Genomic DNA, 13,895 nt, shown 5'->3' on the forward strand with positions numbered 1-13,895 from the left:
TGCCATCTATAGGACTACAAGTGTATTGAAACGTGTAAATTTATCGGTATCTTTATTTAGACACCTGGAACTTCGTAAAATCAAGGGAACGACACCAATATACGTTACTACTGTTGCATAACTTTTCTTCACACGAACTAATTTTCGTGGTAATATTTCTATCACTTTGAAAACACATTAAAAAGAAGAATTTATTACTCTATCTTGATCTTTACATAACGCAAGGTCTCCCTAGGTTCGGTAAGTCTACAGACTTACAACGCTAAAATCCGGGGTTCGGCGGATACTGCAGATAACCCAGTGTGGCTTGGCTCTAAAAACCAACAAATAACGCGAAAAAAACATTATTCTTTATAAACTTACTTATAGCGTTGTTTTAAAAACTTTCTGAAATTCATAACAAGTTTAGAACTAATTAACATCATTACCATGAACAATGTAAATTCTATTCTTTAAGTAGCATGCGGAGTAAACGAGATTATTTATTTTATTTTTAAAGAGTTTGATACTTTAAACTTTGATTTGTAATTTTTTGCTTCATCTTGACAAGTTATCAGATAGTTACCTGGTGATACTTATCATCACTGGATGACGTCCACACTGCATCTTGAATCTCCAGATGGTCTAGTTCTTCTTGAAGAACCTGCTCCGAGAATAATTCCAACGGTTTAGTGAGTAGAACTTTATGAGATATTCCATAATATTTTTCTGGGAAAAATCTAGATTACATTATTATGCTCATTGTAGTTCTTTTGAATCTGGCTTATCCCTAACAAAACATCCATTTGTGAATTGCTTTCGTAATTGTTTCAGCAATTCCTATCTATCAATGGTTTTATATTTTACGGATTACACTCCTAATGTTTCCTGAAAATCTTGTTTTATCATAATTATTGAAGATTATTCACGTGACGTTTTTCGTACACCTTGCGTTATCGATTGTATATTTTAAGGACTACGCACCAAGCGTATCCAGAAAATTCCACAGTATAGTTCTGTAATACTGTTTTAACACTATGGTTTTCAAATGTGTCATCAGTTAGTAGAAAAATGTCGGTTTAAGTGGTAACACCTACAAGGTTTTATTAGCTTGTCCATAAAGTGCTCAGTAAGTGTTTAGTTAATTGTTAGTTAGAAGGTTAAACATGATCAATGTGAACTCTGTGTAGCTAGGAGATCATCATCATCATTATTAATATTACTGTCAACAGTAAAACGAGTTTAAAAGCCACAGTAACATTGATTTAAACAGGAAACTTCCGGTCCTATTCTTAAGTGGCATATACTACTGTTAGAAATACTTTTAACTGGGTGTAAAGCCATATTTTGTGTGCTGTTGTTGTTAGTACTCCAAGTTTTAAAAGTTACGTTAAAGGATGATTAATATTATCTTAGTAATGCCCTATTGTCCAATATGTCAACTCAGAAAAGAGCGAGCGAAGGTTGTAACAAAGTCTAGTTTCATGGTTGGTGAGTTTGGTGACGTACTCCAGTTTCATGGTTGGTGTGTTTGGTGACGTAAGCTGAATTTTACAATGTGTATAATTTTGCCTACTTAATTATTTGAATAACATGCAACGTTATTAAGAGCTGGCATAGAAATATCTTATTTGTTAACTTCACTACACAACTGAATGTGAATAAGTTTTACTGACTGCATCTTGTTAATATATTTATTATATTAGCATCCTTATTTCATTGTCACATATTTCATGTTATTTAGTTTTGTGTGTTATGTAACTTGATATTTGACTTGTTAACTCCACTACACAACTGAATGTGAATAAGTCTTACCGACTGCATCTTGTTAATATATTTATTATATTAGCATCCTTATTTCATTGTCACATATTTCATGTTATTTAGTTTTGTGTGTTATGTAACTTGGAAATATGTGACAACGAAGTAAGGATGCTAATATAATAAATATATTAACAAGGTGCAGTCAGTGAAACGTATTCACATTCAGTTGTGTAGTGAAGTTAACAAATCAAATATACGTTATTTAGTTTTGTGTGTTGTGTAACTTGATATTTAATTTTATATAACTATGTAGATTATTTTGATATTTTAACTTATTTCTTAATAGTTACGTTATCATCTTATTAACACGAGCATAACAATTTTCTGAGTTACGTTGGTACTAGAATTATAGTCACTATGGTAACCAGAGCTAAAATTCTACCGATGTCAAACTTGGGTTTCAAGCTATAACGTTTAATTATATATATGTATGTGTGTGTCTGAGTGAGTGAAGAAAGCCAGAAAACAACCTCGGTGTTCTCGTACCTAGTTACAGACATGAGTGCGACTAATTAATTTGAAAGCGTTTGCTCGGCATTTTTCTAGTTGTTTAGTCACGCCGGCTGGCACAGACAGCGGTTCATGACTGGTGTAATCCGGAAACCCATGGTATAGCGTTTGTGATGCTATTACGGCTACTGTTTTCAAATACAGTATAGCCTCTATATCTTCAACTTTATAGAAAATATTCCTAATATAACTCATAGTGTGCGATTTTTACCTGTAGTATTTTTCATCTCCTGAAAGGTGAAACATGGGAGATTATGTTTAAAACGAAGGGATAGGTTTGGCATTTCAGGGACAGACTTGAATTTGAGAGACGCACTTGTTTGAAGCTCTAAGGAAATATTTCAGCATAACAAGTGGAAAAACTAACAAAAAAAGCTTAACTCAGTTACAGGTGTAAGCTAAAAAATATGTAATAATTTCGAATTCGCGTTGTTTTTATTAATGAAACGCATTGCAAGCGGGCCAACCATGTAACGTTGTAGTTACCTATGTTGCTTTCTGTTACCATGCTGAATCTTAAAACGACTGTTATACTGTGGGTGTGGATTATGTTTTCTTACAGAACTTCTAATAAAAGTGTTTTGTCACTTTAGCTTTTGTGTTGTTCTTTACACAAAACCCAACCAAGAGCAGCGTTGACGTGTGTAGTAACCTTTTGAAATCTGAGAACAGACTTTCCCATCAACCATGGATTTTTCTGGCCCTAAAACTAAATGTTAGATAATTAAACTAAAACAAGTCCTCAGTTTAAACAATATGATATATAATACTTATTAGGAGTAGTTGTGAAAAGATAGCTGTGTCATGAGAATGTGACGTACAGTTAACAAAATTACTTAGTGTGCTTGAACAAGCTGTTTCAACTGTATCATAGTTTCTTGTAAACAAAAGAATGTTCCAATAAGACTTCTCTTATTTTTTGCGTACATTTGTAAGATAAAAAAGTAGTTCTAAGAATCTACGAGTGAAAGCACAGAAGAATATGGTGTAATATATCAACCAAACTACACCTTCCATATCAAACGTCGACAAGGCCTTTCGTCCAATATCAGGGCTCACAAGTCCGGCTGGGACACGACACACGTAGTAGTGATCTAGGTGCTATTTATATTATCAGTTTTCATGAATAACAACTGTTATTGTGTGAACTAGATTAAGTAAGTTAATTGTATTTATTATCGTTTTTATTTAAGTCACTTACAAATTAACTTTTTATGGTAAGGAGTGATAATATCACTTTAGGACTTTATTATTCTTGTCAATAGACCGTGGCTAGCCCTCATGTCGAAACGGTACATGCAACAGTCACTCAAATATTTTCATCTACACTCTAACAGGTAGCTAGCTGTACGACTACTACTCTCGGTATTCTACAGCTGAGCAAGCAGTGTGAGTCTCTGCAACGACTTTAGGAACATATACAAAAAAAAAAGTCTGTAACAGACAAACTATGGGATCTTTTTTGTTTCAAAACGCTGTAATTATTAAAATAAAACTTGCCTACTGTAAAGGTTGTTTTTATTATTTTGAATTCATTGTTCATTTCAGTAGATTCCTCGCTAAACAGATATTAAAACAATATAAACAGCATACAACAAAAGCATTAAACATATTGTTCAGACAACATAGATAGCTTATAATAACAGCAAATAAGAAGTATATAGAAATTATAGAATAGGTTACAAAAGCCCCAAGTTTTGTATATTCTTTCATTTCGAGATGGCGTTTCGAAATAAAATTATATATATAAAATATGGGGATTTTGTATCCTATTCTTTAATTTTTGTATCTTTGTCGCTTGTGCGATTGACTATACTTCTTTTTATTGAAACAGTATACACAATTAGCAACAAAACTACTTAACAAAGATTGAAAGAATATATGTAATTGATACCGAGAGAGCTAGAAATATATTCCAAAAATATAAACAGCTAATAGCTAAAATACTGAACTGACACTTAAACAATATAAAAAGGTATAGCCAGATTTGTTGAAATGACATTCATACAATATAAAAAGCTCACAAAAAGTACCGAAGATACATTTAAACAATAAAAGCGCTAAATAAATATTCCAACAAATTAGCAACCAAATGGCTGATGAGACTTTTCAGCAACATAGACAGGTAACAACAAAAGTTTTATATAGAGAGATTCAAAGTACATAAACAGATAACAACAAAAACACTAAAGAGACATTCAAATATTATAAACAGCTGATAGTAAAAGAGCTGACAAGACGTTCGAATAATATAAACATCTGACAATAAAAATGCAAAAGACCTTCAAGCAATATTTGACAACAAAAGTGCAGAAGAGATAATCAAACAATATAAACAGATTACAACAAAAATTCTTATGAAACTTCCAATGATATAAACAGCTAATAACAAAAAAATCGGAAGACAGATTCCAACAAAATAAAAAGCTGTAAGTTCAGAAAGGTTGAAGTGACATCAAACTATATGAACAGCTAGCAATGTAAGTGCTGAAGAGACATTCAAATATTATAATTAGCTGTTAGCATAAGTGCTGAAGAGACATTCAAATATTATAATTAGCTGTTAGCATAAGTGCTGAAGAGACATTCAAATATTACAATTAGCTGTTAGCATAAGAGCTGAAGAGGCATTCAAATATTATAATTAGCTGTTAGCATAAGTGCTGAAAATACATTCAAATATTATAATTAGCTGTTAGCATAAGTGCTGAAGATACATTCAAATATTATAATTAGCTGTTAGCATAAGTGCTGAAGATACATTCAAATATTATAATTAGCTGTTAGCATAAGTGCTGAAGATACATTCAAATATTATAATTAGCTGTTAGCATAAGTGCTGAAGATACATTCAAATAAAGTATCGTTAGCAGCGAGGAATCTCAACTGGTGAAATAATGCATTCTAGTCTTTACAAGTAATAGTGTAAGAAATGTATATTTAATTAGTTATAATCATTACTAATACCAGGCATAATTTCAGTTTCGATCTAAGTTGGTGGCTTAATTTGAAGTTAAAACAAGAAAAGTGCAATATAAATATTTAAACAATATAAACAGCGGAGAATGAAAGTGTAGTAGAAACGTTCAAACAATATAAACAGCTAACAACAAAAGCGCTGGAGAGATAATCTAACAATATAAACAGCTGACAACAAAAAGATTGGAAAGACATTCAGATAACATTAACAACTGAATCAAAACTACTCAGTTGACATTCTTATTTTATTAGCGGTTAAAATAATGGGTGTTGAAGAAACATTCAACTACACACAAACAAATAACAATAAAACTGATGAAGAGCCATTTATACAATATAAACAGCTAACACTAAAAGCGCCGCATAAACATTCCAACAATATATAAAGCTAAGAAAAAAAAAGATTGAAAAAACATTCACACTACATAAACAGCTTACAGCAAAACCGCTGAAATGACAAAAATATAAACAGCTAATATTAAAATTACTAAAAGATGTTAACAGTATAATTATCTAAGATCAAAAGTTCTGAAAAAACAATATAATCAACCAACAATAACAGTGTTCGAGAAACATTCAAACAGTATAAACAGCTAACAGCAAAAGTGCTGAAGAGATATTCAAATAAACAGCTAAGAACGAAAAGACTGAAGATATATTCAAATAATATAAACAGCTAAGAACACAAAGACTGAAGAAATAATCAAATAATATAAACAGCTAAGAACAAAAATACCGAAGAGACATTCAAATAATACATACAATAAAAGCGCTGAAATGCATTCAAACAACATAAACAGCTAACAGCAGAATTGCTGAAAGGACATTCTAACAGTATAAACAACTGATAGCAAAAGCGCGGAAGAGACAATATAAACAGTTCACAGCAAAGTTTCTAAAGGGATATTTAAGCAATCTGAACCGCTAGTGCTAAACAGAGTTTCAAACACAACATACAATATATATTGTTTTCCATTTCAGTAGATATTGACACTTGTTTGTTGGATGAAGTTTTCACTTTTTGCCCATCTCAGGCACGATGAGTTTATCATAGTTTGAGATGCTGTGACGTAGCTAGTTCATTGTTCAGCTTAGGTTGTAGGTTACGAATTAGGAGTGCTTCCTTTTTCTTAGTGTCCATTCGTCTTTCGCTGGTTCTATTATTCTGAATTGTTCACTGTTCGGTTGTTCGTTACAGTCTTTGCTTAGGTGGTTGTGAACTCCAGAGTTATTGAAAGGGCTGTTATGCATCTCAAGCTATGATCAACTCATCGTGCCTGAGATGGACAAAAAGTGAAAACTTTATCCTACAATAAAATTGTTAAACAGACGTTAAAACAATATATATAGTTAACAACGAAATTCCCAAACAGACGTTTAACATATGCGAGTATCTCATCGAACTATCCAGGCGTGCTTACCTTGACTAAAGAATCTTCCTTCGCTAAATACTGTTCTAATTCTATAGACCTCGCTGCAGACGACGAGGATTCTTCTGTTGAATTCCACGTGACCAGTGATGTCTTGGAAGCATTGGACTTTTGTCCATTACTTTGATTTAGTTTAAGTTTCACAGGACTTGCTGGGACTGTGCCGTTATTGCCTTTAGATGAAAATGTATATGGTTCAAACTTACCCTACACATTACACAGGCCTGCGATGGTTTTATTGTCTTGAAAATTTTACATGTTCTACAGTAATTCATGTACGCTGAATTCAAAAATGATATCCATTTTTCTCCATCGCGTTCAGATTTTTCACAAAACGTCATAACGCAATACATAAAAGAAAGACCACAATAAGTAGTTTTGAGACTAAAAGACGTAGATTTCACTCAAAAGAATCAAGATGAATGATGATACATATTCGTTTGACCTCAATGTTCTTCCCTTTTCTTCAGCTTCTTTGTATTTTAGTTAGCAAACATGATAATAAAAAATGTTCATTGTGGTAAATCAAAATTTTCATTTGATTTAAGTAAGATTTTTTTTTCTTCTCGATTTGTAAAAAATCTTTACGCGATAGAAATGTATGAATATTATTATCAAAATCTGCATAGCTGAATTATAGAAAATCTGAAACCAAAACAACTGGTATGAAGTTTAAATTCGCAGGCCTGTGTTATCAGCCGTTTTCATATAATCTCTCAGAAAATAGGAAAAGGTGAAATAAGATCGTTTCAAACAATAAATGACCTAGGTTCTGAGAATCTTTACAAATCACAATTTAGATAAAATTAATAAGAAAAAAAGAGGTATGTGATGTAGCTCTGTATCCGTCATCAATAATGATAGCACAAGCCTGATTTGAATTGTTCATGTGATGTAAACATTTTCATCCGCTTTCATTTTGGTTTTTGAAATATTAGCATGTTTTTAGGGTTATACAACTAAGGAAAATCTAATTTTCTGTGTAACATTTAGCCTATATATAATACAACCTTTCTGATGCTAAATATTTGCAGTCGTTGGTAGTCTAGAACGTTGATAACATTAACAGAGTGAATTACGTTTTGAGGTAATGACCGTGACTTAACACTATTTAATGATTTTGAAATACATATATTCTTTACTTGTAATGCATATATATGATTATGGTGAAAGTTTAGGGTACGTGTATGAAACAATCAGGAGCTAGAAGTTAGGTGTTAAAGAAAAACATTTTTGTCATTTGATTTTACTAACATTAAGACAATCTCCTGATGTTAACATTTTGTGCCGTTGAAGTTGTGGGTACAGGAAAAAAAAATATATAACCACGACTCGATCGACCATTTTGCTTTCAAAGTTTTTCTTCAAACTTAATGTTAAAAATACTCAAGATGTCGCCTTTTTTCTTCTTCTTATTTATTTATTTTTGGCGGGATGGGGTTGGTGGATGGAATGATACAACAATAGTAAATTTCTCCACGATAAACATTTTTACATAGATTAAACGAACAAACGTCAGTGAAGAATCAACGAAGTCCAACTGGTGAGAATCTAAAAAAAGTTATTACATAATGTACACATATGCTATCTAATCAGATGTAAATCAAATACAAAATATATTTGTTTAATTACTAAGTATGTTCTGTCACAGCCAAAAAATACGTTGAATTGAGCTGTCAAAATTGTACAACTGTTAAACCATTGGCTACTATGAACTGAGATGATGAGGTACAGAAAATCAAGTGATAATGATATAAACTCACGTGAGCTGATAAGATCTGGTATTGATCACCAACTGGTTAGTCTGGGGACGTTTAAGAACTTGGATAAATTATCAAAACTTAATAACAAGAGGGTAATTCTAGCTCTTGAGATTAATCAATGGACAAGAGTTAAAATACGTTGGTCGTCATCATATGGTCACGATATGTTGAGTTGTGTTACGTGAAATACGTTGGTCGTCATCATATGGTCACGATATGTTGGGTTGTGTTACGTGAAATACGTTGGTCGTCATCATATGGTCACGATATGTTGAGTTGTGTTACGTGAAATGAACTAATACGATTTCATATTTTTATTGGTACCTGAAGAGCTTGATAACATTACGTATTATTTGATAACAGTTATAGATGAACTACAAAAACAAAAAAAAACTGAGTACAAATAGAATAAAAACCTGAATGCTTTACAGTATTACACGGTAGCGTTTAACAGAACCACCAAATCAGGCTTACAAAGACATGCTATAATAGTTATACTTTATGTAGGAAAACTTCGACAATCACTCAGAAATAAATAAATAAAGTAAACTCAATATCGTTGAATCGAATTTGATTAGAATAAGCAAAACACATCAAACTAAATACACGAGAAATCTATTCTAAGCTTTCAGAACTAGGTAGTTGTATACAAGAAAAATAACTTTCCCAGCTGTGTAACAAATTATGTATACTTGTTTACCTGAAGCTTTTGTAGAATCAAGTTGTTCTGAAGATTTGCTTCGCAAGCTCTTGGAGGAACCATAGCTTGTTAGCCCTAACCGGAGTTTCTTTTCATATTCTTCTTTAGGCACACACACCATAAACCACAAACCGGACCCCATTTTACATGACTTCTATTTGCTTTTCACCTGCTGACTCGTTTAATATATACATCTAAAAGTTGACCAGTAGAAGGCGCTACCTTCGAAGGCCGTTGTAGCGTTTGCACGTTGAACCTGGATGAAGGGTGACGTAACACCAACTTTTCCAATAATTATGGTGTCACAACAACACATAGAGTAATTAAACAGTCAATTCAAGGTAGCAACATACATCTTAATTTAGGTTTCGCAAGATACTTGAAGCTCCGATAAATAAAATTATGCACTTCTTTCAAGTAATAAATCAAAATATAGAGTGTTTAATTGAAATGTTAATCACCAAAAACACTGGAAATCTGGAGGATTTTAAGTTTCGAGAATTCCTAGATGTTTGTTTTGCTAGAAGATATACAATGAAAATACATGAAACTAACAGCAAACTCTGTACGGCTACAATAGTTGGAAAAAGTACTGAGGAAGTAACAGACAGCTACACTGCCGTATTGACTACCTGCACAATAATCGGGTTGCGGTGATGGAAACAGATATTAAAATATGATCCACACAAATGGAAAATGCTTGTTAAATTCCAATTATTTTTAAGTAAACTGACCCCAATAATTTTTATTAAGAAAACTGAAGAACATGTTTTGACGAAACTTTAAAAAATCGAGTTTCGAAAAAAATAAGAATTACCCTGTAATCCAACTGGCTGAACGAGGATTAATAACACTAAAAACAATAGTTACTCTGCAATCAAACTGGCTGAACGAGGGTTAATAACATAAAAAAATAATTACCCTGTAATCAAACTGGCTGAACGAGGTTTTAAAATCCACGTAACTAAAGTCAGTTGGTAATATTTAATAAAATTGTCATTAGACACTATTTAACAGGACAATCTAATTATTTATTCTTCTTGAGGATACAAGAAGTAATTCATAGATAATAATAATGAACATAAACTATATATTTTTGGCTTCTCTGTTTCTTTCGGTACATATACTTGTTAGCTTTCAGACCTCATCGGTAAGTGTGAGAACATATAACGCTAAAAATCGGGTTTCAGTACCCGCCGTATAGCTTTGTGCTTAACACCAAAATAAGTGACCTTCCAAATTTTAGTGACTTCCATTTACGTTGACCAGTAATATTGACCATTGTGTTTTAGTGACTCCTATTTACTCCTTTTCTACGTTTTATTCACCAGGTGTAAGATGTCTAATATAGTCATCCTAGAAATCGAAATATATTAAAAACGTACACAACACGTTTTTCAAATACTAAAAACGTAATCTAGAAGATGTTATTGCTATTTTTCTCTCTAAAAAATCACTGTAGCTAGAGGATGTGACAAGTATAACTGAAATGGAGATGTTTAGCGATATTCAAAGCTCGGTTTACTTTTAAGATATATTTGAGTTTAACTGTGTCTATTAAGGAGTCATAACAATTTGTAATTAGATCTCAAAGAGATGGAGCTATGAGCTAAAAGTTTGTAAAAACAAAACAAAAAAAACTCAGAGCCATTCTATGCCGTGGCTTAAAATGTTAGTGCTTGGTAGTTTTACCCAGTAAGCCGAAATTGTGTATTTTGTATATCAGAAACAAACTTTCTTTTTTAGAATGATATATATACACACACACACACATATACATATATATATATGGGTTTCTGGAAAGTGTTTTTATTCATATCATTTTATATGAAATGCTTGGAATAAACTATCCTGAACCGTGTAAGTTTTTGATTTTCAGTAACTTTGGTTTTATTTGATAAAGATATAAATAAGTTTGACATTAATAGAAGAACATACTTTTTTATATTATCTATATGTAGAAATGTTTTTAAAAGTACAAGAGAAATGACATATTTTATCTAGTTAGTTTGTGTATTTCTGTTGAAAAGTTTAAATGTTAACAACACCAATGTTGAGTCAAGGAAAGTTAAACATATTTTTAATTAAAGTAAAAACAAATTGTTGAACAGAAATATATTTGTATATATATATATATATATTTAAAAATACATTCAATGTGAAATCAAATACATTATATTGCTTGCAGGATTTAAGCACATCAATTGATAAGTAGAAGTTGTTTGTTTTTATTGTATGTTTCCCGACAGTTCCAGTGTTAGAAATATTTTGGGAATTTTATTAATACAGTGTTTTATAACGAGGCTTCTCTCATCCTAGAATTTGATAGGCCGAACTTGTGAAATCATTCAGTATATATTCTTGGAAATAGTTTTCGTTTCCAGAACTATTCCAGCATATAATGTTAGAAAGGCCGACAATACGTCAATGTTACAAGACGCACTATTGTTTAATATTTCAATACTGTTGTTTTGATGGGCTATATAACAGTCAAGGACTTCCTCCGACCTGTTGGAGATTATATACATCAACGGGAACCGGGTGCGTCACTGTATCTTTAATAGGCTATAGTGTACAGGTATTACACAGTTTATAACAGATATGATAAATGTCGTTTTAATACAAATTTCACTCGGGGGTAAATGTTTGTACACATGATGTCAACAGACACGTGTGTTTTAAAATAATCGTGGTTCAAATACCCGTTTTACATACAATTATACAAACATCACAACTCACGTCCATATTCTATGTGAACTTATCAAACTTGTTGCAAACCTAACCATTAAAACCTATTATAAATTAGGCTCGAAATTTCGTTTTTCTTGGAAAATACTAATGAATAAAGTTGCGGAATCGATTTGAACAACAATGATAGAATTGTGTTTCTTATTTTTTGTAGTAATAACCTACACAGTATTATCATAATACATAAGTAAAACATAGCAGTGTTATACTTTACTTCATATACAGTTAACTAACTTCCATATAACTGTATAAAACCTAATCAGTTTTATTAGCTCTAACACCTTATTAACTTGCTTACACATAATTTACATATGACCATAATTACTGTGACAGACGTCAGCGTCGTCTAGTGTCAGGTTTGTATTACCAGAGGTGCCGTTTTCTTCCTAAACGCTAGTGGCACCGCTCACCTGGATTACCATCATGAAACCACATTTCATATAGAAAGTTATACGATAAATTAAGCAGTGTCATGGCGTATTTCGTACTACTACTAAAATTAAGCAATGTCATACTGTATTTCATATAGGTATATTAAGCAATTTCACGGTGTATGTCGAGGGTAAAATTAAATTGCGTCAAATATCGTATATCATATAGGATACTAAAACTAAGCAGTATCATTAGTGCTTTTAAAATTATATCATATGTCATATGTTTTGTAACATAAACTCATTTTCTTTTGTTTTCATTTTATGTGAAAAAAAACGATAAATGAAAAAACAGTTTGTTAGAAAATGTCCTTACGTTGATTCTTAACAGGAATTATAAAATAAACCTAAGTCTGTGATACACTTCATATAATAATCATAAAATAAACTTAAGTCTGTGATACACTTCATATAACAATCATAAAATAACCTTAAGTCTGTGATACACTTCATATAATAATCATAAAATAAACTTAAGTCTGTGATACACTTCATATAATAATCATATAAATAAACTTAAGTCTGTGACACACTTCATATAATAATCATAAAATAAACTTAAGTCTGCGATACACTCATATAATAATCATAAAATAAACTTAAGTCTGTGACACACTTCATATAATAATCATAAAATAAACTTAAGTCTGTGATACACTTCATATAATAATCATATAAATAAACTTAAGTCTGTGATACACTTCATATAATTTGTTTCTGGTGGTGGTGAATCAACTCATGCACTAACTACCTGACTACCACATAATACTCTGATCATACTCGCGCTAACTAGTTTTATGGGTGAATGATGACAGGAGCTTATACTCTTACATAGCTTACTAATAGTGCACTGGCGTTCAAATCTCTATCTCAGAGTCTCTCTTCACGTATCCACTTTATCACATATTTCATATAAGATCTAAAATCAACCAGAGTCATAGTGTATTTCACATGGTTACTAGGAATCAAGTAGTGTATGTCATATGGTTACTAGAAATGAAGAAGTGTATTTCATATGGTTACTAGAAATGAATTACTCTATTTCATATGGTTACTAGAAATGAATTACTCTATTTCATATGGTTACTAGAAATGAATTACTCTATTTCATATGGTTACTAGAAATGAAGTAGTGTATTTCATATGGTTACTAGAAATGAAGTAGTGTATTTCATATGGTTACTAGAAATGAATAATGTATTTCGTATGGTTACTAGAAATGAAGTAGTGTATGTCATATGGTTACTAGAAATGAAGTAGTGTATGTCATATGGTTACTAGAAATGAATAATGTATTTCATATGGTTACTAGAAATGAAGTAGTGTATGTCATATAGTTACTAGAAATGAATAATGTATTTCATATGGTTACTAGAAATGAAGTAGTATATGTCATATGGTTACTAGAAATGAATAATGTATTTCATATGGTTACTAGAAATGAAGTAGTATATGTCATATGGTTACTAGAAATGAATAATGTATTTCATATGGTTACTAGAAATGAAGCAGTGTATGTCATATGGTTACT

General features: G+C 31.5%; 1 protein-coding gene across 1 annotated transcript in view; it reads right to left on the bottom strand.

Moving 5' to 3' along the window:
- The window catches only part of LOC106469415, a 42,592-nt gene extending 33,265 nt beyond the window's left edge, over positions 1–9,327 (bottom strand). Inside the window, exons 1-3 of the mRNA XM_022397931.1 lie at positions 9,186–9,327; positions 6,714–6,895; positions 566–643 (exon numbers count right to left, since the gene is read on the bottom strand). Of these exons, the coding sequence (XP_022253639.1) occupies positions 566–643; positions 6,714–6,895; positions 9,186–9,327 (402 nt within the window). The remainder of the gene's footprint in view (positions 1–565; positions 644–6,713; positions 6,896–9,185) is intronic.
- Between the last annotated feature and the right edge of the window lie 4,568 nt (positions 9,328–13,895).

This window comes from Limulus polyphemus, unplaced genomic scaffold (genome assembly GCF_000517525.1).
Source record: "Limulus polyphemus unplaced genomic scaffold, Limulus_polyphemus-2.1.2 Scaffold3473, whole genome shotgun sequence".
Classification (NCBI taxonomy): Eukaryota; Metazoa; Arthropoda; class Merostomata; order Xiphosura; family Limulidae; genus Limulus; species Limulus polyphemus.